The sequence below is a fragment of the Pipistrellus hanaki genome (assembly GCF_964339955.1).
Source record: "Pipistrellus hanaki genome assembly, chromosome: 4".
Lineage (NCBI taxonomy): Eukaryota > Metazoa > Chordata > Mammalia > Chiroptera > Vespertilionidae > Pipistrellus > Pipistrellus hanaki.
This window is the reverse complement of record NC_140506.1, coordinates 27,192,921-27,220,450: the sequence shown is the minus strand read 5'-3', so window position 1 is coordinate 27,220,450 and position 27,530 is coordinate 27,192,921. Positions and strand designations below refer to the sequence as shown.

Sequence of the window (27,530 nt, the reverse complement as noted above, 5' to 3'; positions counted from 1 at the left end):
TAAGCTCAGTGGACAGTGGTGGGTCAGACTGGAAGTATTTTTCAATGTTGTACTGCCAGAATACTAGGTATGTTATGAGGGAAGAGCAGGAGCCACTGGTAGAGACAGAAGGATGTTTTGACAGTTTGCAAGCAAAGCAGTGTACTGAGAGGTGGGTGATAAGGGGTGGATGGCACAGCCAAGGTCCTACAAAGGCTCTCAGGTGGCACCCCACAGGCTGGCAGAGCACAGGAAGACAGAGCCTGAGCTTAGGCTGTCTTGGCGTTTTAGGCAGCCAGTGCGCAGCTGACCTCAGGAAGGCCTGGCAGCAGTCAGGGCCCAGCCCTGAGCTGGGAATCAAAAATGCAGTCTGTGGAGCGGTCAGAGAGAAAGCCAATGGACAAAGAAGGCGGGGAACAAGACCAAGACAAGCTGTTGAAAATGGAGCACAAAGTGGCCACAAAACACAAAACCTCCACAAATAGTAACAAAGATAGTTAACACTTACTGATACTCTATGTCAGGAAAGTCCTAACTCCTTTATATATCTTACCTCTGATCAATACTTATCATGCCCACTTTATATGGGAAGAAACTGAGTCACAGGAAAGTTGAGAAGCATATTCAGGGCCTAACATCTAACAAGTGGCAAGGTGGGGATTTCAATACAGGCATTTCATCTCAAAAGTGGGTTTGATTAACCTCTAAGCCACCTCACCTCCAAATTACTACGGAGTGACAAAATCATATTCATCCTTATAGCCTTTCAGAAAGGGCAGGGACTTCGAGCCAGGGAGATATGGATTTGAATCGCTACCTGTTAGTTGTGATATTTCTGGAAAATCATGTTATTTGTCTTAGGCTTGGTTTCTCATCTGCAGAATGGGGATGCTACCTACTCCATGGATTTTGAAGAACTAACTGGAATACTTGATAAAAGCTAATAACACCATGTCAGGAAAAAAGCAGCCACTCAGATGTCTGTTTTCTTTTTCCTCTCTAAATGCCCATCAATAGAGAGCTCTTTAAATTTCTGCTGATTGGGAATCAAATTGATCCTGGGGACAGAGCTGGGCCAAGTTTGGCATGATCAAGGATCTCGAAGGCTGTGGAGGGGCGGGGTGTGTGTGTGTGCATATGGCACCAGAATGCTTCCTGCCTGCTCAGGTCACACAGTATGCTTGCTCTCTTCTTTTAATTTACAGAAGCATGTTTTGGCAAGTGCATTTGTATATAATTAATTCAGTCCATGAAACTTTGCATCTGAAATGTGTAAGCTAATGCTCACTTTAAGAATAATAATTAGTAAACTTAAATATTGTACATTTTTATAAACATATAATAATCTATTATTTTAAGATATCTTGCTATCATTGTCTTTGTTAGTATTCTGGAGAACTAGCTGTAGGGACTGTACATTTGAATTTCTATGATTATGACTGTATTTCTAATCCTGCTTCATTTTTTTTTTTTATAGCAACCAGGGCATATGTGTTAGCAACCTGAAATATTCTATCTCCTGACTAGTCATGGCTAGACTGCATCATCTTACATATTAAAAACATCACCCTAATTCTGACTAAGGAATTCCATGATCATTCTTTCCTCCTACAACTTTGGTCCTATCTGCAAACTATATACTTAAAGATATAATTATATATACATTTTTGTTAATTAAAGTTTATAATACACACAGCATATGTTCACTGTAGAATAATTAGGCTAAAAGACTTTTCCCTAGTACCATTTAAGAATAAGATGACCAATAACAATATCCATAGTATGGTATGGTGCAATTTGGTTTGGTTTGGTTTGGTATGGTGTGGTATAGTATAACCTTATCTTTATGACAGGGTTTCAGATGAGCTAGAAATTTAAAGATCTTTTTAATCCTAAGTCTCTTTCCCTTGGCTATTTAGATTTCAGACATTAAATTCTGTTTTATTTTGTCATTTATATGCTTTAGTTTAGATTACTTCTTCAGTGAATTAAAGAGATTTTTAAAGATGAAACTCCAGCTTTTCAAGTGTCATTGCCATTTTGAAAAATTGAGCTAATAAACCATTGGGTGATAAAAGATAGCAAGATCCTTAGAGAAGAAACTGCCATTTTCCATTTTCGCTAAGAAATTAATCTATTAGAAAAATAATCTTTAAGGGTTTTGCTGTTATGTGCCTCTATCCCTCATCATCATTATGAATAAAGAGGAAAGAAAATCTAATTTCAGGTGCCAGATGGGTACCTCATGAATGGCAGTGATTCAGCACAGGCTTCGATTAGAGCAATCAAGCTCTGAGCAGTTTTTGAGTAATCATAGGGATCATGGTGAACTGAGGTGAATTTTCTTCTGTCTGTCAAGATTCTTTGCTTGTCCTTTCTCTATGCTCAGGGCCTTTAAGATTTGCTGAGAAATGTGGTGGTTGCTTAGTGCTGGCAACTCAGAGTGGGTATTACAATTAACTTCTTGCTGGAAAAGTGTTGTTTAATGAGGATGCTCATTCCATGTGTACTTAAAGAAGGAAACATCAGGGTGAAAAGAATTTCAAACCCCAGGATGTAAAGTTTGAAACGTTCTTTTGACCTTACAGAAGGCCATGGGAGAGCTTATGTCTAGACACAGAAACTAAAGATTAAATCTTGTACTGCACTCGAGTGTCCTGAGAATTAGGACAGGCTCCTCTCATTCTGTGCCAGAACAAATGCAGAATAATAATTCTGAGAAGAGTTCATTTTCAGAAAAAAAAATATTTTTCAGCTACAGTTTATATTCAATATCATTTTGTACTAGAGGCCTGGTGCATGAATTCGTGCACAGGTGGGGTCCCTCAGCCTGGCCAGCAATTGGGCCAATTGGGCTGATAGTCCTGGCTGACTGAGGGGAGGGACTGAGGGAGGTTGGCTGGCCATGAGAAGTTGGCTGTGGGAGTGCAATGACCACCAGGGGGCAGCTCCTGCATTAAGCATCTGCCTCCTGGTGGTCAGTGCGTTGTCATAGTGACTGGTTGTCCAGTTGTCCAATTGTCTGGTCAGAATGGTCACTTAGGCTTTTATATATATAGATTAGTTTCAGCATAATGGTTAGACAAATATTTTACAGTGTCTCCCCTACCCATACTTTCAGTACGCACTTGAAACCACATATAATTATTACAGAGTTATTGACTTTATTTCCAATGCTGTACTTTTACAACCCTGCAACTATTTCATAACTACCAAGTTTTACTTTTTCATTCCTTCACCCTTTTTACCCAGTCCCCTAGCCCCCCTTTTCTCTAGCAACCATCAGTTTCTTCTTTGTATCTATGAGTCTTTTTCTATTTTGTTTGTTCATTAATTTTATCCAGTGATTCCACATATAAGTGAAATCATATATTTGTCTTTCTGTATCTGACTTATTTCAGTTATTCCTTTAGATTCATCTATACTGTCATAAATGGTAAGATTTCATTTTCTATGGCTGAGTAATATTCCATTGTATATATGTATCACAGATTTTTTTTTTACCCTCTCATCTATTGACACACACTTAGGTTGCTTCCATATCTTGTTTATTATAAATAATGCTGCAGTGAACAATGAGTGCATATAAGCTTTTGAATTCATGTTTTGGATTTCTTTGAATATATACCCAGAAGCAGAAATTCTGGGTCATAAAACAGTTCTATCTTAGTTTTTTGAGGAACCTACACACTGTTTTCCATAGTTGCTGCAAAAATCTGCATTCCTACCAACAGTTCACAAGGGGGAAGAGTCCATTTTTAAAAATGAAATAGTTTTGTAGCATTAGTAAAACCCAGGTCTCCTAAAAAAACCCAGTGCTTGCTTATTTGACTACAGGGTAAACAAAGTAAAAATAAAATCTAGCATTGAAGGAAAACCTTCTTTGATCCAGGTGTGGTGCTTAGTTTATGCTGACCATCAGTCCATCATTTAATCGGCACTGTAGCCCTGTAGTGTGGGATTCAATTATTATACTTGTATGGACCATGAACTTAACATTCAAAAGGCTTAAATAACTTCCTCAAGGTCACAAAATCTGAAAGTGGCCAAATCAGAATTTGAATCCAGGTATGACTAATTCCAAAATTCTAATAATTCATTTTGCCTTTTTTTTTTCTTCTCCAAACATTTCTAATTTAAATTCTTCTTCTTCAGATGATATCTTAAAATTTCTTCTTTAAAATGAAATGAACTGCAAAAGAGTGAACATATTTTTAAAAAAATATATTTTATTGATTTTTTACAGAGAGGAAGAGAGAGCGATAGAGAGCTAGAAACATCGATGAGAATCATCAATCAGCTGCCTATTGCATATCCCCTACTGGGGATGTGCCCACAACCAAGGTACATGCCCTTGACCGGAATCAAACCTGGGACCTTTCAGTCTGCAGGCCGACGCTCTATCCGCTGAGCCAAACCGGTTTCGGCAAGAGTGAACATATTTTAAATAAAAAGGTACTCAGCTGAAGGGGTTGGTGTGATTCTGTCTCCCTAATATACCTTGACTATGAAGGAGAAAGAATACATTGAAAATGACTCTTTCATGGCAAAAGAATATTATTACTTCTTAATAGGCCTTAACTTTGTTACCTTTAATGCCATAAAAAAAATTATAAATAGTAAAATGTCCAAACAGGAAAAATATCTGCATTTGTTGTCCAGCTTCTTTTCTGCTTTTGTTTTAATTTTAACATAGAAGAACAACTGCTTTTTACTCTTGATTAATAGTTTGTTCCTTGGCTCCCACTAAAACTAAGAGGCATGTGCATTTTCACTCTGTGTGTTAATGACTCCACCACAGTGGGCCCATTCCCTCGAGGGATGCTAATAGGTTGTCACTTCCTAAGGAGCAGAGTACTGATAGGTTTGGGTTTTTGCTTCTGCTCTTTGGTTTCTTGGTTGTGTTAATGTCCTTGTTTATGTTTCTTTTAATTAACATTGAACTTTTTCATTTTATGCCTTGTTTTTTCTTGCGTTTGTATAGTCAGCAAGCAGAGACTCCTTGGGTAGCAATTGTTAATCAGGGAGAAATGAGAGCTTGAGGGTCCTGAGTTACTTGATGATAGGATAAAAGTTTTTCTATTGAAAACTCATTAGAAGAACTTCCACATACATCCCTTAAGTAAGATCTGCATGATGCCTTGCCAACAGCCCTAGTCTCTTTTATCTTTAACTGGCTTATTCCCCCCCCCCCCCCCCCCCCCCCGCAACTTCTCAATGTATCTTATATAATGAAAATAATAGTACTAGGTCTTAAAACAATTCAGTTGTAATTTTTCTTAAGGGGGCTGTTCACCATGTAAATTTTACAAGAAGATTAAAGGCAGAACTTTTTGCTAATTGATGAATGGAAGCAACTAAAGAACAAAGGGGTGTGCTGGTTTAAGAGGGAACATCTGAAAGGATCTGGCTCATGATAACTTAGAAAGAATAGGTTTGCTTCTAAAGCTTAGACTGAGAAGAAGTACATAATAGAATTCAGAAGCTATGATATGGCTATATGTCCCCATCCCCACCTCCTTTTTTTCTTTTTTCTTTTTCTGTCTGTGTCTCTCTTATTTATCTATTCATTATCTATTTTTATTTATCTCATCTATCTCTTATCTACCTATCTATCTATCCATCTATCTATCTATCCATCTATCTATCATCTTTCTATCTATCATCTACATAATGTTTTTTGTTTGTTTGTTTAACTAGGGAGGTAGAACAATTCATTTTATTTTTATTTTTTTTGTTAATTCTCATTCGAGGATATGTTTCCATTGAATTTTAGAGAGAGTGGAAGAGAGAGGGAAATTCAGAGAGAAACATCAATGTGATGTGAGAGAAACACATCAGTTGGTTGCCTCCTGCATGAGCCCCGACTAGGCCCTAGCCGTGTAGGAGCCTGCAACCAAGGTACATACCCTTGACCAGAATTGAACCCGGGACCCTTTGGTCTGCAGGCTGATGCTCTATCCACTGAGCCAAACCGGCTCGGTTTAGAATGGTTCATATTTAGAACTGAGCTCATCTCATGATGGAAAGTACCGATTATGATTTGTAATGCCTGAATTTAAATTACATTCTGTGCCTACATCCCCACAGCCTTCAGTGATAATGCCATTTAAACACTTCTCACATTTAAAAGTACTCAAATGGTGGACTTTAATCCCATATAGGGCAGAGAAGTATTGAAAAAGGAGATTTTGTAAGTAGCGTGCCACTTAAACCAGAGATTTTGTGGGGTTTGTCTTGCCATCATTTTGTTTTCCCTCGTGGTGACTCAGGGGGTTTTGTCCCGAGGCTCTCAATGAATGCATTATAACTCAGCAAGCGATGACACATCCCATAAGAGGCTCCTTCCTTCTTAAGCCTCAGGCCAGCAGATTATGCACCACGCTGTCCTATGATTCACAGGACAAAACTGCTCCCGTCACCTCCCACTGCCCAGGCCTGGAAGGGCACCATTACGCGGCAGTGGGAGGATATGGTTAGGAAAGTTGTTGAAAAGAAGCTTCTGTTGCAACTGTTCTTGCTGCAGCAGGAAACTAAAACCAGAGCAGAGCATTCTCATTTGTGAGAGATGAAATGGAAAGTCCCTGACCTTTTATTTAGGTGAAGAGTTGTCTCATGGAGTGCTGCAATTATTTCAGGTGGGGGAAAAGTTACAAAGCATGGAATTTTAGAAAGAAATGTAATTTATTTGCTGCTAAATGACTCAGCTTGACCATTTTGAAATGCTGGTCAAGGAGAGCATTGAAAGACAGGGTATTTTGGCATTTCCATACCCTTGGAACTGAAGAATTGGCCTACCTGGGAGCCAAATGATGTAGTTTGTTTTCCAAAATGTCAATTATTTTATAATAAATTTGTACTGACATCAAAAGGGGCTTGTGTTCTCTTACATAAGTGTGATCACCTGCATATTATTCATTTAACGATATTATGAAACACTTTGTGGGTGTGGACTTCTATGGCCCCCTCTTCTGCAGACACAGAGGTCTGGCCAGATGTGCAAACAAGATGAAAGGAACTGCTAGTCTCTACTCTCATGTTCTTTTCCTTCTATGTGGGAAACAACATCACTATATGAAATAGCATTTGAACAACTTAAAGCAAAGTGTTCGCAAGAGCAGAATAACTCAGAACAGTCTTTGAAGCCATTAGGTGTATGAATCACTCTCTGCCTCCTCTGGGTCCCACACCAGCTATTCTGAGCCTCTGTCAGAGCACTTAGCGTGTTGTGCTATTTGTCTTTCTCCCCCACTCATCTATGAGCTCCTTGTAGAGCGAGATTTTATCATATTTATCTTTGCATCCCTGGACACCAGCACAGTTCATTGCTTACCACAAGTGCCTAGTAAATGTCTATTGAGTGAGTAAGAGGGACTGCTGTTATCATTTTGGGGGGGAGAAAGGAATAGAATGATGGTTTTGTATGAGTATAAGCTACAAAGAAAAATATTGGATTCTCTTTAGTCTGGAGACAAAATGTGCTTTCCTTCTCATAATTCTAGTCAAGGGAAGCAGTTCAATTTGGCAGAATTCAGTAAAAATTTATTGAGCGTATGTTACATTGTGATTATATATACAAACGTAAAATGTTTTCTACTCTCAAGGGTCTTAGAGTCCAGGGCAGCAGTGGCAGTGAGATACAGAACACTTCAGTATGTTTGACAAATACACTGTTGGGAGCATTCAGAAGGCATTATAGAAAGGCTTTGGTTCAGGTTTGCAATAGGGTTTAGGCTGGGGATATTGGGAGAATCAAGAAATTCAGGAGGAGATGACATCTCAGCTAAGTGTTGAAGTAGGAGTAGGTAAGTGAAGGTGGAGGAAGTGGATTTGAGGATGAGGAAGAAGAAGAGGAAGAAACAATAAAGAACAAGGACTTACATGTCGGAAACAGCATGAAGTATGTAGGGTTCAGTATAACAAATAAGGAAAATATGGGAGGATGAATAGGCAGTAAAAATGACATTGATTAGGAGGTATGTACCTGAAATACTGTAGGTAAAAGTCTGAAAGAGGGTATTGGCAGTAGACTTGCAAAGAGAAGATAGAGCTGAGAAATATTTGCTAGGTACTACAGCAGGACATGATCACTGATTGAGTGTGGGTGATCAGGGAGTGGGAAGAGCTCAGCTTGATTTTGGCTTGGGTGGATTGTGGTACCATTAACTGAGAAAGAGAGAATAAGAGAAGAAATATAATTATGAGTGAAGAAAGAAAAAAAAGTTGAGTTCATATATGATCATGTTGTATTTGTGATACTTGTGGGTCTTCTAAGTGAAGATCTCTGGCAGGCTTCTGAATGTAAAAATTTGGAAGCTCAGGAGAAATCAAGGTGTGATATATGCATATACATTATTTGCATACCTACATGTATTACTAGTATTATCAAACATTTAGCAGATCAAACAATGAAAACTAATGGATTTTCCAGGAATATAAAGTAGAGCAGAGATTTTCAAGTGCCAATCAATAATATGGTGCTCTGTAAGCTTCGTGAGTATTATCTAGAGCAGTGTTTCCCAACCTTCTCTCATGATGAGAATCACCTGGTGGAGTTGTTAAAACACAGATTCCTGAATCCCAACTAAGAAGTGCTAAACTAGAATTTTGGGGAACATATAGGTAAAATTGTATACTTAACTAGTGCTCTAAGACAGATGTTATATACAGAGCACTAAGTTAGGTATGCAATTTTACCTATATGTTCCCAAAAATTCTAGTTTAGCACTTCTTAGTTGGGATTCAGGAATCTGTGTTTTAACAACTCCACCAGGTGATTCTCATCATGAGAGAAGGTTGGGAAACACTGATCTAGAGAACTGGTAAAAAAAATATATTCCTCTGGAACTCTCCTGGAAATTCTGATTTATTAGTGGAGGGTCAGAAATCTGCTTTTTAAAGAATCCCTTGGGTAATTTTGGTATGGAGTCATGTTTGAGGAGAAGAGTAAGAACCATGGTTTTATTCACATTTAAGGAAAATACAAGAAGACCTCCATGGAGTAGAAAGAAGTCAAGCAACTGAACCAGCAGAAAGTGATATCACAGGAGACAAGGGAGGAGAGAGTTTCTAGAAAAAAAATTCCCAATGTTATAGTAAGGAAGCCTACTAAGAGAATTTGTGAAGATTTTGTTATATTTGGCAATATGGAGGTCAGGAATTTTTAGAAAGAAGTTGAAATGTAGAAAGAGCAACATGAGGTTGCAGTGGATTGACAGGTAGAGGGTAGGAGTAAGGAGGTGGAGAAAACAATAGACAATCTTTTCAAATAACTTGATTATTTTTTTCCTAGAGGAGAGATTCTGGAGACAGTAGTGAAAATATGAGAGGAGAGAGCCAGAAAGATAGAGCAAATAGGGGAGGGGAGATAGTAAGTAGAAGACATGACTGAACATGGATAGAAAAACACTTCATCCTCTCAGACAGGAGAAATTCCTTCATCCTCTCAAGGAGGTAAGAAAAAGTGAAATGGAGTGAGACAGGAAACTGAGTTCAATTTTTGTTCCAATGTTAAGGAAGACATTAAGAAGAGGCTCAAACAGTTTAAAGCTTATTGAAGCTAAACCTAGATAAAGAAGTCAATTGTTAATTTATTTTATGAATTTTTCTGTTGCAAGTTGTGACGGACATATCCTCTCCATTGTATTTTTTCCTATTTATAATACATATGAAAATATTTTATGGACATATACTAGTATATATATTTTAAATGCATAGTACATCATGAGGTTTCTCATATTTTAGTTAACTATTTACTTAGCTAAATCCTGGCTCTGCTATTTACTAGGCTATTTAGTTAACTTGTTGGACATCTAAATTATTTCCCAATTTTCATTATTATAAGTAGCATTGTTAAGAATACCTTTGAATATAAAGCACTTTCTGTACTTCAGATTATTTTCTGAATCCCTATAAAAATGTGTAACACCATTATAGTTTTGTACTTATTATCAAATTCCTTTCCAAAGACTTAAGTTATTATGAAGCTGATAAGCAATATATAAAATGGATTTATAGTCAATAATATTCTACTGACTGTGCATGGTGCCAAATGAGTACTAGATTTCTAAGTAAATTATGTGTCTAATTACTATGTGTACACCTATATAATAATAGTGAATGTCAACTGCAATTTAAAAAATTAAAAATATTCTTTAAAAAACCCAGACTTTTCATGGGAAAGATTGAGTTATTCTCATGTACTCTGAGGTGCCTGCTAATTTGATCTCCCACACTTAAGACAGGTAACATACATTTGCCATAGTGTCTAAGTCCCTCATAGTTCCTCATTCCTTCTAAAGCTGTGAATTTAGAGAAAAAACTCTTTCTTGATCCAGATCTAATGATGACCACAGAGGTTTCCTACGGTCTTTCCTTCAGGGTGCCCTGTGAAGGCTGTCCCTTCACTTTCTGAGGAATCATCTATCTAATGGGTGCTCAGAACAACCCTGTGAGGCGGGTTGTGAAAATATCTCCAATCTACAAGGAGCAAACAAATGGTAGATAAAGAAAAAAGAAGAGAGTTTTCTAATTCTATACAGCTGGTGTATATGACATTGGGATGAAAGTAGAATTTATTTCTTCTAGTGCCCAGTCCCCGGGTTTTTCCATTATAAAAATCCTTAATCTTTAGGAAAGAACCTGTCTTAACTCCCTTATCCTTTCATCAAAGCAGCAAAATTTATTCAGGTGCTCCAGCTCAGATTCCTTCTCAGAATGTTTTAGAACCATCTGTCTTACCCACCGGCTCTGTTCATTTCTATTTCTAAAGTGTTCCCCCTGCAGGAGCTGACTCTACTTCTCCCCAATTAACTTTTATGTGCAAATTCCTGAAGTAATGAAATTGCATTTGTGAGAGTTCTCTCACCTGGTTTCTTTATCGTGCACCTGGAGGGAGAACGCATTTCTGTGGTCTTACAGCTTTGTCTTTGCTGAGGGAGGAATTTGTAGGAACTGCCTTCCTGAAAGTAAACCTTTTAAATCAAACATTCTTTGGCTTAGGCACAACTTTGATATTTGCAGAGGTTACCACTTGTTGATAATTAAAATGCACTGGTTCGTGATATTGGCAGCTAAGCACTGTGGCAGGGTAGAAAAAACATGGACTTTGAAGCCAGACAAATAGGGTTTGAATCTTGGCTCTGCTATTTCCGGGCAATTTAAGTTAACTTGTTGGAGCTGATTTCCCCTTTTTCACAATGGGGTCATATAGTAATGATATCTTTCTCACAGATATAGTTACTGTGAGGATTAAGGATAAATAGGAGGTATTTTTTTTTAGGATGAACTGAGATAGCAGAAAAGTGCAGTCCTCTCCAGAGCAATCAGGTCAGATTTGTGTGGCACCTCTTCTATGTCCCCTCCAGCTCTACTCCCTTCCCTACCCCACCCTAGGAGGCTTTCTGTCCTTGGGGGCTGACCGCTCTGTTGGCTCTGTTGTATTTTGGCAGTGGGGAGTCCTAGCAGGAGATCAGAAGGAGGCAGCAGAAGAGATCATGTTCATCTCCTTCCTTTCAGCATTGCCCCAGGCTGTGTCCCAGAGAATAATCTCATTTTCAAGGCAGTTCTATGACTGTCTGCTCTTAGGGATTGGTGGCCCATCCCGCTCCTTGTCCCTATAGCTTGGAGGTGGTAAGAACTGCATTGTTACTTGTGCAAGAACTGCACCATCCTCCGTAGGTTCCTCTTCTCTGCTCTTATCTTCTTTAATAGTCTCTTTCCAAGCCCTCCTTTAATGACCTTAATATGAGGGGAGTGTCTTATTACTCCTGGGACCCTAACTGACACATTGTTCATTATTGTGTAGTTGAAAGTATATTTGCTGTTAGAGCAGCATCCTGGCACACCAAGGTTGTGGGTTCCATCTTTAGTGAGGGCACATATAAGAATCATAATGCAACAAAATTGAAGTTTCTCTCTCCCTTCTTTTGTCAATAAGTAAATTTTAAAAAAAATGAATGTATATCTGCCTAAGTTTGTCTTATTTGAGAGAGTTTGGCACTTTTAGGAAAAAATAAGAATGGATGGTTGTGGTTGTTTGCCATTTGAAAGAAGAGAAGAAAAAGATAGTAATGAAGGATTGCGATGTTACTACTTTTACACATTAAAACTCATTGAAATGTGGCAAGCAACAGCATGAGTATTATTATCTCCCTTTTGCAGGTCTGGAGAAAGCTCAGACAGGTTAAGTAACTTACCTAAAGCGACACAGAATGCAATTAAAAAGCTTTAGCTCTATTTGCCTATTTGGTTCCAAGGTCCAAGCTGTTTTAGTGAGGCCCTGGTGCCTCCTAGGTAGTTATAAAGGCTGAGAAGGGCCACCCCATCAGCTCTGATTTTTCAATGAAGTCCATTTTCCTCTTTCAATTTCTTTATGTTACAAATTCCTGCAGGAAATTATCTATTAATAATGGTCTTTAAATGATGTCAAGATAAATTTGTTAAAAGTATGATTCATTTAGGAAAGCCTCAGGTCAAATCCATAAGTTGTCTGATTTTACTTAACTCAGAACCATTGCATCTCTAGCCCACTATCCCATGGTTGCCCCCAAGGGTACTCATTAAATACTAAATGGGTAATGAAATATTTTGAATGAGTTTTTCTTTGATAGGATGTAAGCTTTCCACAGCATTTAGGGGACTTCATCCTCCCCACCCCCCAGGTATGGAATATTTAGTTAGTTCACAGTTTATATTATTTCTGCCCACTTCTTAAATTGATCTAGGTGATTAACATGATTTTACATTTTCTGAGAGCTAATAACATGCTTGGCATTGTAACTAATCAGTAGAGGTGACTGAATTCCTGGAAGTACACTAGCTGAGAAGTTTGTATTTGTGGATCTGCTCAATGTGTCAGTCAGGGTCCCAGGAGTAAACCCTACACTCTTAAAAAATCCATACACACTCAAAGAACCATAGTTATCCTAGCAACTCCTATTCACTGTGCATTTTTCTCTAACTTCAGGTAAGCATTCTCATTGACCCCAGAAGAAAGCATTGTTCCTCACCGCCCTTTAGGGCATTGCATCTAGGTATATTCTTATGCCTCTAGGCATATTCTCAGCAATAATAAACTTCATTTCTCTAATTCTAGCTCTACTTTGCTGTGGTGGGGTCTCTGGCCTTTAAAAAAATATTTTCCTTTTATTTTTATAAGTCTTTAGGACTGCTTTCCTGTTTCAAACAAATCTTTGATCCTTGAGAGTGTGCCTCTGCTGATTGCTGGAGAGCTTGGGGAAGGTCCTTCCCACTGGGGTGGGGAACCACTGGGCTCTCCTGCTGTTGGGGGCTGGCCTCCTCCAGGGGCCCCCAGAGATGCTGTGTTCCATGGAGTCCTCCCTCCTTTTGGTGTGTATGCTTTTAAAAATACATATAGTCACTTCATGTTGTTTATTTTTTGAATATATAATTCACACTGCTCTGTGCTTTGATATTTTTCAACCATTTTACCAAAAACAAGCTCCTCAGATCTTGATCATTGTTATTCTTTTCCATAAACCTCAGGCACAAAAACCACAGATGCTTAGAAGAAACCCAAATGATAGAATACATGCTGTTGTTAGAATCAGTCTGCCCTTATAATATCTGCCCACATCTGCAAGGTCAGAGTTTTGGTCAAGCATGTTTGCCTTATCTTTGTTCCCTTAGAGTGATTTCTTTCCTAAAAGGCACCTCAACCCACATACAAATATATCCTATGAATTTGTAAGTAATGTCCAAATATAGCTGAATATCAGAATGAGCAGAGCACCATAGTCATTCTATTTGCTTTTTCTTCCTAATCAAAATCAAGAATTTCCTTTTTAGCGTCTAATGGAAAGTGTAGGTTAGGTGATGAGGCTTTTCTGTCACTCAAGTGGCAACTGCTCTAGAATATTCATTGCAAGTTAGTTATTGCTTAACTCGGTAAGCACTTCCTCCAAACCATTCTGTATAATCTCTTTGAATCAAAATGGTATAGAACTCACTAAATGTACCTAAGAGCCACTGGGATGGCTCACTGTACTGTGGATCATTGCTAATAAACCAGGAGGCCATGATGTAGTGGTCAGAGGGCTCTCAGATGTAGACAAGAGTCCTCCGGCAGTGGACAAAGCTACCTTTGTGATCCATGGGTGGAAATTTGAGGGGTCCCTAGCTGTACCAGCAAGAATTATCAAATACCCAATACAGTCTGTGTTTTCCTTACATACATGTAACGTTAGGTTGTGACTACCATATCTACTTTTTGTTTCAGCTACTAGAAATGTAGGCTTGAATGTTTAATAGAAAACAAATGGTACTTGAAATCTCTAAACTTAAATTTAACAAAAGCTGTTTTGGAAATGTTGCTTGTGTGCACTTTGACTGCTTTAAACACAGCATCCTTGTAGCCTGTTCTGATGAATGATTTAAGAGTTGCTGTCCCACTCTAAGACAGTATTTTGAAGCACACATGTTAATCATATACTTGATTAAACATTTCCTTGCCTTTCTCTTCAGAATGCCAGTTGGCTTTTGAGTGGATAATTGTTGCAGTGAGAGCAGTGACGTTGGAAACAACCATTGCCTGTTTGAGTTACTTAAGACGCCACCATGCAAAGAAATACTTCCGATTTGCTTTCTCGGAACAAAAGTGTGAGTACTTTTTGTTTGCATTTCTTTTGTAAAAACAATGTGTACATGTAACTTTTTACTGTTTGTATTTTAATACCGTGCTATCATAATCAGGCTGGGGAGCAACCTTTGGTTCACTTTTAGTTCTCAGACTGTGTTCAGCTTATGAACAAGTGAGGATTTGTTCATCTATGTGACTTGGTTGACATTTGATGTGAATTCTCTCCCAGCCTTTATATGCCTTACCATTCATTAGCCTACTCGCATGATATTAGACACCCTGCTTTTCAGATGCATGCAGAAATATGCTTGAAATGGAAACCAAAGAGAGTTATGTCTTATATATCAAACTTTGTAAGTGAGACTAAAAGAATAAATTGAATTTAACATCACGAGGTACTTCAATCCATCACATTCTGTGAGTTCATGTATACGAGAATAATGCAAACACTTGGTCTGTGGGGCATAACTTTCAGGAGCTTTCTATCCTGGCATATGTCTTTAATCTCTCTCCTCCTTTAAAAAGCATTTTAAGTAAACATTCTCAGGGCCTGAAGGAGATTGACCCTTATTTCCAATTACCAAGTGAGTGTTCTTAAGGCACCAAGTGAGTGATATGTTTTAGATTTCATTAACTTATGAAAGAAAACATAAACAAGTAGAGCAATTCAAAGCTATACAAGGCAGGGTTAAAAGTAGGCTGTTAATTTCCATGAGACAAGTTCTAAGAACATTTGCCTTTGTTCATTTACCCAAGGGGGGAAAAGCATCCAAACAGATGTAGCTGTGACGTAGGCACATTCATTTGAAGGCATCAGAAAAACCACAAATGCAAACACATTTCTCTAGCATGGAGATTCTTTGTGTTTCAACAGTAATTCTGTTGTGATGCCCAAGACCATCTTTAATTCTTCCTGTAGTTACCTCCCAGCTTTTAAGGGTGACTAAGGCAGAATTATGTGGAAAGGAAAGTATGATGTGCCCAATAGGCTTTCTTAAAAAATGGGGATATATCCACAAGTGTGCCAGTTCTTTGACTGAATACTAATTGTGTTTAATACCCAATCAGGAAATTCAACGAATTCCGAGGGAATGTTCAGATTCATTTATCAGTTGGTGTTTGGTTGTATGCATTATATAAAATAAAGAGCCATGTCTTGGAGGCTGGAATTCCCTCTATTATTAAACAGTTGCTCGTTGGAAAAGGAGGTGACCTGCATACCAATTAAAAAAAAAACACTGCAAACACATCTTTCTGTTGCTGAGCTTTTCTTATTTAAGTTAAATGTGAAAGCAAATCACTCACTTAGTTGTTTCTTCTTTTATTGAATTCCAGAGACATGTGATATGAAAAAAAAAATCTGTAAAGGCAAAAGGGAGAATATTTTGGATAATTAAAAATATATCATTAAGGATATCCCTGTTCTTGGAGGAAAACATTCTAAAAGCAAATGATTAACTGAGCCATGACTTTAAGGAACTGCTGGTACAGAATGATGCTAGGGAGATTTCCTATTTAAACTTGCTTAATGCAAAAATGTTCATCTTGGTGGAAAGGCTCATGCTGCCCAGATTAGGAGGAATGGAGCTGCCTACATTTATCCAAATGTAAACAGTAGAGCTGTCACTTCACTGCTTCTCAGCTTCTTGAAAATCCACTGGCATAAAGAGCATGCTTCCACTTAATTAAAAGACTCTAAGCAGGTGACTATCATTTATCAGAGAAAAGAATCCAATGTTTTGATTAGTTAGACATTGTTACCTTAGAGTTTCAAAAGTTTATTTTGCACTGGTCTAAAAATGTCAACCTCCCACCCCTTAAATCTTTGCCGTAATAAAAATCCAAAAATGCACACTTAAAAGTAGGTCTTTTCTGTGTTCAATGAGGAAAGTTTAAAGCATTAATTTGATTTAGAATCTGAGAATGTTTTTCTTTGGCATTATGACATTTGAAAAGCCAACGAGAATGTTCTAACTGTTAGAACAGCCCCTGCTTCTCCCCGTGTGTCTCTGTCTATCTTGTACCTGTCATTGTGCAAAGGCATACAAAGGAGGAGGAAAAGAGACTTCCTTTACATGATCATCTTATATCCCTGAACACTTAGATCAATGTTCATATTTTTCTACTCATAGCTAAGACCTGGTCCTGTGTTAATGCTCTGAATTCTTCCTTTATTTGGGAGGGCCCATGAACCATTTTAGCTATAAAAATATAAACAAGCCATTTTTTAAAATTTAAAGTGACATTTTGCTAGTTTGGGAAGATAATTTGAGGTTGCAGTGGGTAAGAAAGGGAGGAACTGAGCATGTGGGTGTTACAAAAGTAAGGCATGGCCCCATGTCTATACACTTTTGGTCTGCTGTGGGAGACAAACATTCATCAAATCACACAAACAAGTGTAACAATAAGTCTTCACCATGTCTCCTTTCAACCTGACATCATATGGAATGGCCTCTTTCCTCATGCTAGAATATAAAGTGCCTGAGGACAGAATATAAAGTGCTCCCTCTGTGGGAGTGCACTGACCACCAGGGGGAAGCTCCTGCATTGACCGGTCATTCCGCCATTTGGTTTATTTGCATATTAGCCTTTTATTATATAGGATGGCCACTTGGGCTGCTTCCAAAATTTGGCTATTGTAAATAATGGTGCAATGAACTTAGGGGTGCATATATTCTTTCAAATCAGTGTTTCAGATTTCTATGGATATAATCCCAGATGTTTTCACTTACATGTGGTATCAAATAAGCCAAATTAACTAACAAGTGGAGACAAACTTGTGGATACAGAGAACAGACTGTCAGCTGTCAGAGGAGAGGGGGTTGGTGGCTGGGTGAGAAGAGTGAAGGGATTAATTAAGCCAAGAAAAAAAGAAGAAAGACTCGTAGACACAGACCACAGTGCAGTGATTGCCAGAGGGAAGGGTTTTGGGGGCAGGTAGAAGAAAGTAAAGGCGCGAGGGGGGGGGGGGAGGGCGTGGGGGGGAGATAAAAGAAGGTAAAGGGGAGATAAATGGTGATAGAAGGAGAGTTGACTTGGCATGTCAATAATACAATATATAGATTATGTATTATAGAATTATATACCTGAAACCTATATAATTTTAAGAGCTGTTCCAGCCACAGAATAAGTAATGGCCTACAAGAACAGAGGTGAAGTAGTCCAAAAATAAAAATAGTGAAGATGCCTTGCCATCTTAGCAGTCAGCACCTGTGCATTGCTGCAGGTTGGCCAGGACCAAAAGCAAGGAAGGTTGATGTGCACGCACTTCCAGACCATGTGTGCACACCCTTCTATGTTTTGTTTCACCCCAATAAATTAAATTAAGAAATAACTCATAAAGAATTAAGTTCAATATTTGGCTCTTTCAACTTTATAGTTGTGGGACATTTGGTAAGTTACTGACCCCAGTATTCTAAAGGGTGATAAGAGAATGATAGCAACACTCAATGCTTGATACATTAAAGGTACCTAATCAGTTCTATCTTTAGCATTGCCCTAGACTCCATAGCTTATAAGTAAGATTCCCTGTGTTCTTTTCTCTTTCTGATTCCTAAAATGTAGTTAAATCTGGGATTTAAAAAAAATCTATTGCCCTATTTAACCTCTTTTAAGTACCTAAAAAAACAAACAAACACCAATTGTAAACCATGTTGTCTAGATCAAGTCTATAAAAATTAGGACATTAAAGGAAAAATAAATGAAAACATGATAAAATTAAAAATGATTATTTAGATATAATCTGCTGCTTTAAAAACTGGATTTTCTGACTTAATAATAATTAGGGGGGAAAGGAGAAAAGAAAAAACCTTGACCTAGTAGGTAACCTTTGTCTTGAAGTATTTATGAAGTGTCCCAGCAGAGACTCTCCCATCAATTGTGTGGTATGAAGGCTTTATTTCTTTTTAATGCTTTTAAGCCACCTCATATTGGACTGACATTTTACTTTAACAGGTCTTACCAAAGATTTTGTGTGACTGCTTGGGGTTTTACACCTCTTGGGATGCTTCAGATCACTTTTTTTTTTTCCTTCTTTTTGATGCTGGTGCTTTGTTTATACTGAAAGAGCAGAGCAGGAATGGGTTTCTCTTGTGCTAACCTTTGGAAGTGTCTTTGCCTTCTGTGAAAGCTGGGGGCAATGCTTGCAGCTCTGACTTTTGCTTAAATGAGACTGAATGAGTCTCATTTGTACAACAATGACAGATTTAACGATTTTTATATAAGATCATTCTATCTCAAAACTATGAGTGGTAAACTGAGGTTTGGTAAGGTATTACTCAAGGGTTCGTAGCCAGAATAGGCCATGCAGATGGGATGCCTAATTTTTATCCACTGTTGAGTTGTAATGACTCCACTGATTTTTCTACTTAAAGCTTACCTTTCACTACCAGCAATATGTTTTCATGAAGTCATTTAATTTAATTTAGAGGAGCATTTAGTTGTAAACATCTAATTTTCTTTCTACTTATGTAGCATAGCAATTTAGAACAGAAAGAGGCAGGGTAATTCTATATAATAAAAGCCCAATATACAAATTGACTGAACAGTAGAATGATTGGTGGAACAACCAGTCGCTATGATGTGCCCTGACCACCAGGGGCAGACTCTCAATGCAGGAGCTGCTCCCAGCCTGCAGGCCCCAAGCCAGCCAAGGTGGGTACCAGTAAGAGGATCCCTTATTGCCCTCTTGGTTGCCCTGCAGAGGGAGGCAACCAGAGGCAGAGGCAGCGGAATGGGGCTGGCAAGTGGGTGGCACCAAGCCAGCCAAGGCAGGTGCCAGCGGGGGCCCCCAATTGCCCCACTGGTTGCCCCACAGATTGGCCCCGATCGTCACCAGGCCTAGGGACCCTACCCATGCACAAATTTTGTGCACTTAGCCTCTAATTAATATATAATATACCTTCTAAGACTGTTAGAATTTTTTATGAAAAAGTGCTATAGAAACAACTCTGCTTTTAATTAAAAAGTTTAATTTGCTATAGTGGTCAAAACTTTACCCCGGCCCTTTAGCCACCTGTGTTAACTCCATTGGCTCTTATCAATCCACTGGTCCCAAAAGGATAGGAGTCATTTATAGCGACCCCAGCATAAAATTCATGGCTCAAGTTTTCCTTGGCATTTCTTCAATGAAGTATTGACATAGTATGACTTTTCTTAGGTTGAAGATTTAATTTTAGCAGCCTGTACTTCTCTTGATACTAATTTTTTAAAACAACAGATTTACTATTCTTGTATTAAGAATAATAATCACAATCTCCCAACATTAGACTCTGGCATTTTTTAATACTGTGATATGCTTTCACTGATCCAGCTTTTTACTAACTTCCTAGTATGAGAGCCAATGTGAGAAAGTGTAGCAGTCTCTAATGTGGGCTTTAAAAGGTGTATTAGGACTTTTTTTCTTTTTTCTGCAAAATACTTTATTGTTTCATTTGGTTCATTCTTGGGAGAGGGCTTCAGGGGGTTAAATAACACCTAGTAGTTTTGGGGAGAGATTCAGGTAAAATCCAGACACAAGGGGGATGCAGAGGGGCCTCGTAAAGGCCTCTGGGCTCCAAAGACTCCTAGTGGTGCTTGAGTGATACTCACCCAGCCAAGCCAGCCTGCGGGGGCGAGTCTGATGTTGCCCATCTTCTTGATGAGTTTCACCTCCTCATCCAGGAAGTGGTTCTGCAGGAAGTCACAGAGATGAGTGCCTGAGAGGGTAAAACCCAGGGCCTACAGCTCCAAAAGGGCCAGGTTTAGGTTCCTCTCCAAGGCTAGGGCGCCTACCATTTGGTTCAATGATGGACCAATGATGACTGAGTTTTGTCCAGTCATATTGGGAGGCTGCAGGAAGTCCTGAAAGAGAATCCACCCTTGCGATTCTTCTCAGCCAACTCTCAAAAAAAGTAGCCCATGCCCTGGGGTGCCACATCCTCACCAGGGAGGTTGAAATAGAAGCCCAGAGGGAGGTAGGCATGGGCGGCCCACAGATACAGGTCGGCCAGGTGGTTGACCACAGACTCCCCCTCGGTGGAAAAATTTGGGGCGCTCATGGTTGTTCGGCAATAAGGAGTTAAGATAAAAAACAACAACAGCATGTTGGCTGGTCCCAGAGGTGGTTCTGAAGGTGGTGACTGGATAAGATGCTGGAGAGTGGCCGGAGGCTGGAAGGGGCATCCCTGGGTCTATTCCATTCAAACACAGTTGAAGCAGGAGACAGACTCGGGTCTGCCAAGGGCACTGCCAGGACTTTTACTTATATTTACTTTTAATGTCATTATTTTTTAAATTTCAGTGTTTTGTATATATTTAATAAATATACAGTAGCACATGTATACAATAAATACATATATACATTGGAAAATACATTAAAAATATTTTTACTGATGGGGTGTGTAGTCAAAATAGTGTAGATATCATTGGTGCAGTGAAAAGAGAATAGTTATTGAATTCAAGGATCTGGATTCAGTCCTCGGAGTCACTTGTACTTTAAGATCTCCATATCATATAAAAGATTCAGGCAGAAGATGGTGATTAAACTAGGCAAGTGTTCTGTTTCCTACCAGCTATGAGTTTCTTGATTCTAGGTCATGTGTGCCTATTCATAAACTGAATTGAAGATCAATTCCCAAATAAATATAAAATCAAAGCATTGAGGCAAAAGACTACGTTAGCCATCTCAGGCTGTCATAAAAAAATACATGTCTAGATGGCTTAAACAACAGACATTTATTTTCTCAGAGTTCTGGAGGCTGGGAAGTTCAAGATCCAGGTGCTATCTTGATTAAGTTCCTAAAGAGAGGCCTCTTCTAACCCTCATTATCCCCCCAAAGGCCCCATCTACAAATAGTATCATATTGGAGTAGAGGGCTTTGACATACTCATTTTGGGGGAATACAAACATTCCATTTACAATAGAGAGCTTGATTCTTAACAAATGATTTTAATAAGTCATTGATATTTATGCCCAGAGAATGGTTACCAGTGAAATCTGAAGCCCTCATATTCTCTCAGTTGGATAACACTGGAATTGATCTGATTAACATCTTTCTCTTCGTTTCTATTTTCTAGATTTTGTTAGGAGACTCAATGGTGATTTGCAAGGTACTAATTAATCATCTCTTCATAGACGTAGGGCTAATTTGAATTTTACTCAAAAATATTTTCTCTTCTTTTATGATTCTTGTTTTGTTTGTTTTATATTGTTTGTTCATAACATCCAGTCCAAGGACATAGGCCTATGAAATTACCTGTCCTGCCAGTGGATTTACTAGTTAAGCTAACTTTCAGAGGTTCGAAACTTCCAAAGTTGACTATCTGAGTCATCTCATTGCCTCTAGCAATGCCACCGATTTTATTGCTAACAATGAGTGGGAAGTAAAGGTACAGGCAAGGGAAGTGGCACATAAAAATTTCTATAATTATAGTATGTATTTAAATTGGGGGTTATTTTAAAATATTTTAAAGCAACTATCCTTATAATATCTCTGTTGATAGTCTCTGAACTCATGAATTTTTATAAATCTTCTCATTTGAAGAATGAACTAAATTTAAATTCTTCTCTATTAATCAATTCTAATTGAATTCTAAGATATCATTTGCTATTTTCCATTAAACTCTTAGTTTCCTAGTAGCCTGTACAATTTTCTTCCTTCCAGTTTGGAATGATTCAGGATATCTTCTGCTCAATTGGATTTGTTAGTTTCTTGATGAAATTGCCCTCAGTTTGACTTAGGACTCTTTTGGATGTTCTACATTTGGGTAAGATTGTCACTCACCAGATGTCTTTTAATTGAGGTTCCCTGTTTTTCTATTTGTTTAGTGTTTGTCAAAAACTGGAAGCAAATCCTGGCTGTTGGGAAGGTGTAGCCAAGCATATCAAACTCAAGGGTTTAAGTTTATGTGGGCCGCAAAAAGCCAAAAGCTTCAATTTTCATAGAAATGTTGGCTTATAGAGACATGCTGAATTCAAAGGGCTGAAATAAATGAGTAACCATTAACATAAAGCAATAGAACATTTTAATAAAAATTAATCTTTTTTTCTTGAACATTAACTTACTAGACACTGAATAGCTGTACAAATTAATAAGCATAACACAACTAAACCTATTTTTCTTCTGCTCTGAAAGCAAAATATTTCCTGTTGTGCACATCAAACATGTCAGTCCACTGCTTGTTGTCAGTCCACTGACGTGGCAATTGGCTGCTAAAATATTCGCTGCCAGTATTAGTGGAGAAAAATGGTGCACCTGTGCATAAGGCGCTTAAGGGAAATGAATGCAACACAATTATAGTAATTATTCATTAGCAAATGTTATAGTTCATTATTAATAATTTTGTATGACAGGATATGGTAAAAATTAAGTTACAAAATTTTTATTAAAACATTTCTTACATATCGTTATATTGGCTGGGCCACAAAAATGTTCCTTGTGGGCCCATGCAGCCTGCGGGCCACGAGTGAGGTTGGCATGCTTGGTGTAGGCTATCTGGAAAAGTATTTGTATACTGGATTTCAGCCAACCTAAATGGGCTGCTGGTTTTGAGTACAGGGGACAGGAGCCCACCTGGGAAGCAGGCCAGCAGGTGCCATAGAATTGCCTCTTTTCAGAGCAGACTTTAAAAATGTTGTCCAAAGATTCTAAACCAGATTTATCTTATTCTTAAAAAGATAAAAACATTATAATTGTACTTTTACATTTCAAAATTGTTCTTTCAATGGTCGAGGGTGAGTAATTTAGGCCATTTTATTCCATCAGTGCCTCTCTGGGAAAGGCAGACCAAGAAGCAATTTGGAAAGGATGATAGGCTTTGTATAACACTATAGAGATATCTGCATTTACTGTTCCTCAAAATTACCCTATAAGGATGATTATTTTGGGAGTTTTATGGTTAAATAAAAATAATGGATCTTTTCCCAGACTGACCCCCTTTCTCTACTATATCAATTATCTCCCAAGATATAAGATTGGCAAAGTGGTCACAGTTTATAATCTTGATAAAGTGAAGTATATGGAAAATGGATTTTTCACTTGCAGTCACTTATTAGAGTCCAAAGAAAGTTAAAGGATATACTACAGGTAAATATGCTTTGAAAAGTGCAAAGTATAAAGAAAAACCAAAATCATATTCTTGGCTTGTATCTTTATTTGCAAGAATTTGAATTGAGGATTTGTACTTTTAGAGGTTTTATATCTTTGGTTATTATTCTTATCTTCTGGCTTGTGCCCTTTTTTAATGAAATTCAACAAATGTTTATTGAGTGACTAATTTGTATCAAGAACTGCGCTAGGCTGTCGGTATCCATCCAGTTGTGAGTAAGATACATGTGGTCTCTATTGTTATAAAGCATATTTAAAAACTATATGTATAATTTTTATTGTTATTACCGTCTGAACCCAGTCTGAGCCTAACTAACCAAGCCTATCCATTTTAATCTTTAATTCATCCCAATCCTCTCATAACTCTGTGAATATGTTCTTCAATGCATCGTGGTTATCTTGTTTGGCAGAGATATTTTGATCTGTGAAAAATGTGCCATAATTGTCAATTATGTTCATTGTTGCAGAAACATAGACTATTTTAGAGTGATTAAAAAGAACTGTTCTCATATAATCAGCAATAGTATAAGAATAGATGAGGGTATAAATAAACGTTAGTATAGAGGAAAGAGCTGAAAGAATAGGGAATGATCAGCAAACATTTGCTTTGAAATCAATCACAAGACAGCTTTAGTGGATAAAGCCAATCATTACATTGTTGCCTTAGAAAATTATTCACATTTTTCAATATTGTGATGCGTTTGCTATCTCATTTTTGGACAATTTCTAGTTGAAGTTGAATTGCAAATAATTATACCCAGGAAAAAATTGCATATATTGCACTTAACAATGTAAACACCAAATATATATACATACAAATGGATGGAAGAATTGATTATGAATATTAAAGAATGACTCCTAAGGACAGAATTGCCCTATAACACACTTAAGTTATGAAGAAAAGCCTAATAATTTGGTTTTCTATTAGTATTGTTAGAGTTTTCTATTAGTATTATTTTTCCTCTAGAAAAAAGTGATTATAAAGGCTTATTATTTTTAAAGTCAAATCTTACATCACCACCATTTGTCTACCAACCAGATCTGAAATATGATGGCTGACATGTACACATAAGAAACTGTTCGACATTGAAGTTGGGACTCAAAAGAACTGTTGGCCCAGAAAGGAAGTCACTACAGACTGATTCATTTGTCTCTCAGCATAACCATTATGGCTTGTCTCAGTTTCAGTTTTTACAATGGTATTTCTTGGATCACATGATCTTACACATCTAGAGGAAATAATGAACAACATAATTTGATGAACAAAAACAGACCCAGAGAAAGAGAAGCAGTGATCAGACTCTCAAACCTCAGAGGGAAAGTAGGGGAGGATGGGAGTAAGGGAAGAGATCAACCACAGGACTTGTGTGCATGCATATGGGCCTGGCCAATGGCCATGGACAACAGAGGGGTGGGGGCATATGTGAGGAGGAGTTTGGAATGGGAATGGGGAGATGAGGACAATTATGTGATACCATAATCAATAAAAATAAAAAATAAAAAATTGGGTTAAATATAAATTTTTACTATTGAAATGGCAACTTATACTCAAGGGTATTGAAGATTAAAAATGGTTTCTGAGATCAAATAAGATCAGGCACATTCAGGGTTGTATGTCAGTAAACAAATATGATTTAAATTAAAATTATTGATATGTTTACATGGTTTTCTAAGATAAATACTTTCAAGGGCAGCATGGGGGATAATACTGAAGGTCCTGACTTTATAGACTTGCTTTTGTCATTTTGTATCTATGTTTTGGTGGAAGAAGAGGGTGAGAAAACCATAAATAGTTGGATTATAATCAAATTCTCCCTATGTCTACTATGATTGCTTCAAAGGTAAAATGAGAAACAGTAATTAAAGTACATTGCAAAATAAAAAATAAACCTAACAAGCAAAAATACCCCTCAAAATAATGTTATGCAATATTTAATTATATTTTCTTCTTCTGTACCAAGTGATTTAAGTCTTAGGGATCTTTAAAAAAATAGAATGGGCCAATTAATAAACAGAGTAAGGAAGAACCAGCTTTACTTGCATTGTTGGGAACTTGTCAGTTCTCATGTTTCCCTAAATTGTGCATATTAAAAGTCATGATGCCAGGACCAAGAATATTTAATGGTTATGTAGTTAGAGACGCCCTGACCCTGCTTTCTAATTCTTTCTGTCACCTGGGTTGGGTCCCAAACCATACACCTTGAATTGGCAGTATAACCCCATTAAAAGCATAAGGGCTGGGAATAACCTATTTAGCTTATGACTCTCTGATGATCATACCCCCTTCCCATTCTTACTATTATAGAAGTCTGGGCTTCTGTTTTGGCATCATTGCTTAATAATTTGGGCATGTTTATATCCCTCAACATCCTGAATTTAATCCAGTTAATAATATTTATTACGCCCTCACCAAATATTGACTGCTCTACAGCAGTCATATCCCATGGAGCTGTGCACCAGATGGTATCCCAGAGGTTCAGAAAGTGAATACTTCACCAATTCATTTTCAGGTTTGGATTTGCAGAGAATCTGGCTCACTGAGTGTTAAAAATGTAAAAACATAAAATACCAAATGTATTAAAACTATTGAAAACAAATTAAAACACCACAATGCCACAACAAAAACAATTCCACAAAGTCATTTGACATAAAACAAATTACAAGGTTTAGAGTTCTTCATCTCTGTTTAGTGCACATGGATTAAAATATTATTAAATAGCAAACTTGCATTTTTCTAGAAGAGGCCATTATGTAGCATTAATTTACCAGCAGGCTTGCATACCAACATAATATAAATCATACTATTAGAGACCTAGACATTGCTTATAAACAGTAATCTCAGAAGGATACTAAAAGATAAGGGAATTTAGGAAAAGATGAGAAATCCACAGTATGCGTGCATTTAAAGACTAGAAAAGCAAAATACATTTTTTAAAAAATCATGCAGTAATTCAGAACAAGTACTAGTGTTTTCTCACTCAAAGTGAATGAAGTAATTGGCAGAGTAGTCAAGAGGAGCATGTCCTCTAGTGGGTAGCGTTGTTGTCTATTCTGAAAGCATTTGTATGTTCAAGCAAGGACCTTCCCAAAGACCTTAGAAAATATTAGAGTCAGTTCTCATTTCACTAAAAATATCCATAGGCACTGAATCATCAGTGAATCCAGTCATCATTCTTACCCTATCCCTATCACTTCTATTACTCCCAGAAGATAAACTTGATTTTTTAATTTTAGAGTATTGACGAATTCTGGAGTGACCTATCTAGCCTCTGCGTTAAGTTCGGAGACGTAGAAAGTTGCTAAGTTAGAACATCGTACACACACACACACACACACACACACACACACACACACATACACACCACATATCATATTAAAATTTCTAAAAACCAAAGACAAAGAAAATCATGTCCTGGCAGGTTTGACTCAACAGTTAGAGGGTCAGCACTCAGACTGAGAGGTCATAGGTCATAAATTTGGTTCCCATTCAAAGGCATGTACCTCAGTTACAAGTTTGATTCTCAACCGGGTTGGGACATGTGTGGGAGGCAACTGATAGATGTGATGTGTCTCTCTCACATAGATGTTTCTCTCTTTACCTGTATCATCCACTCTCTCTAAAAAAATCGATGGAAAAAATATCCTAAAGTGAGGATTAAAAAAAGAAAGAAAATCCTGAAGGCAGTCAGGAGGGGTGTGTGTGCGGGCGGGGGAGACAAATTAACACAGAGGAACAAAAGAATTACAGTAGATACCCCCAGAAGCTATGCAAGCAAGAAGACAAAGAAGTGGCATCTTTAAAAGAATGAAAGAGAAAACTTAGCCCAGAATTCTATGTCCAATAAGACTGCTTTAAATGTAAAATA

At 37.7% G+C, this 27,530-nt stretch overlaps 1 protein-coding gene across 3 annotated transcripts in view; it reads left to right on the top strand.

Moving 5' to 3' along the window:
* PDE4D (phosphodiesterase 4D) overlaps positions 1 to 27,530 on the top strand; it is a 1,156,670-nt gene that overhangs the window by 205,552 nt on the left and 923,588 nt on the right. For all 3 annotated transcript variants that reach the window (XM_084880599.1, XM_084880598.1, XM_084880600.1), the window contains one exon: positions 14,464 to 14,598. In XM_084880599.1, coding sequence (XP_084736725.1) covers positions 14,557 to 14,598 — 42 coding nt within the window. In that variant the 5' untranslated portion in view covers positions 14,464 to 14,556. The remainder of the gene's footprint in view (positions 1 to 14,463; positions 14,599 to 27,530) is intronic.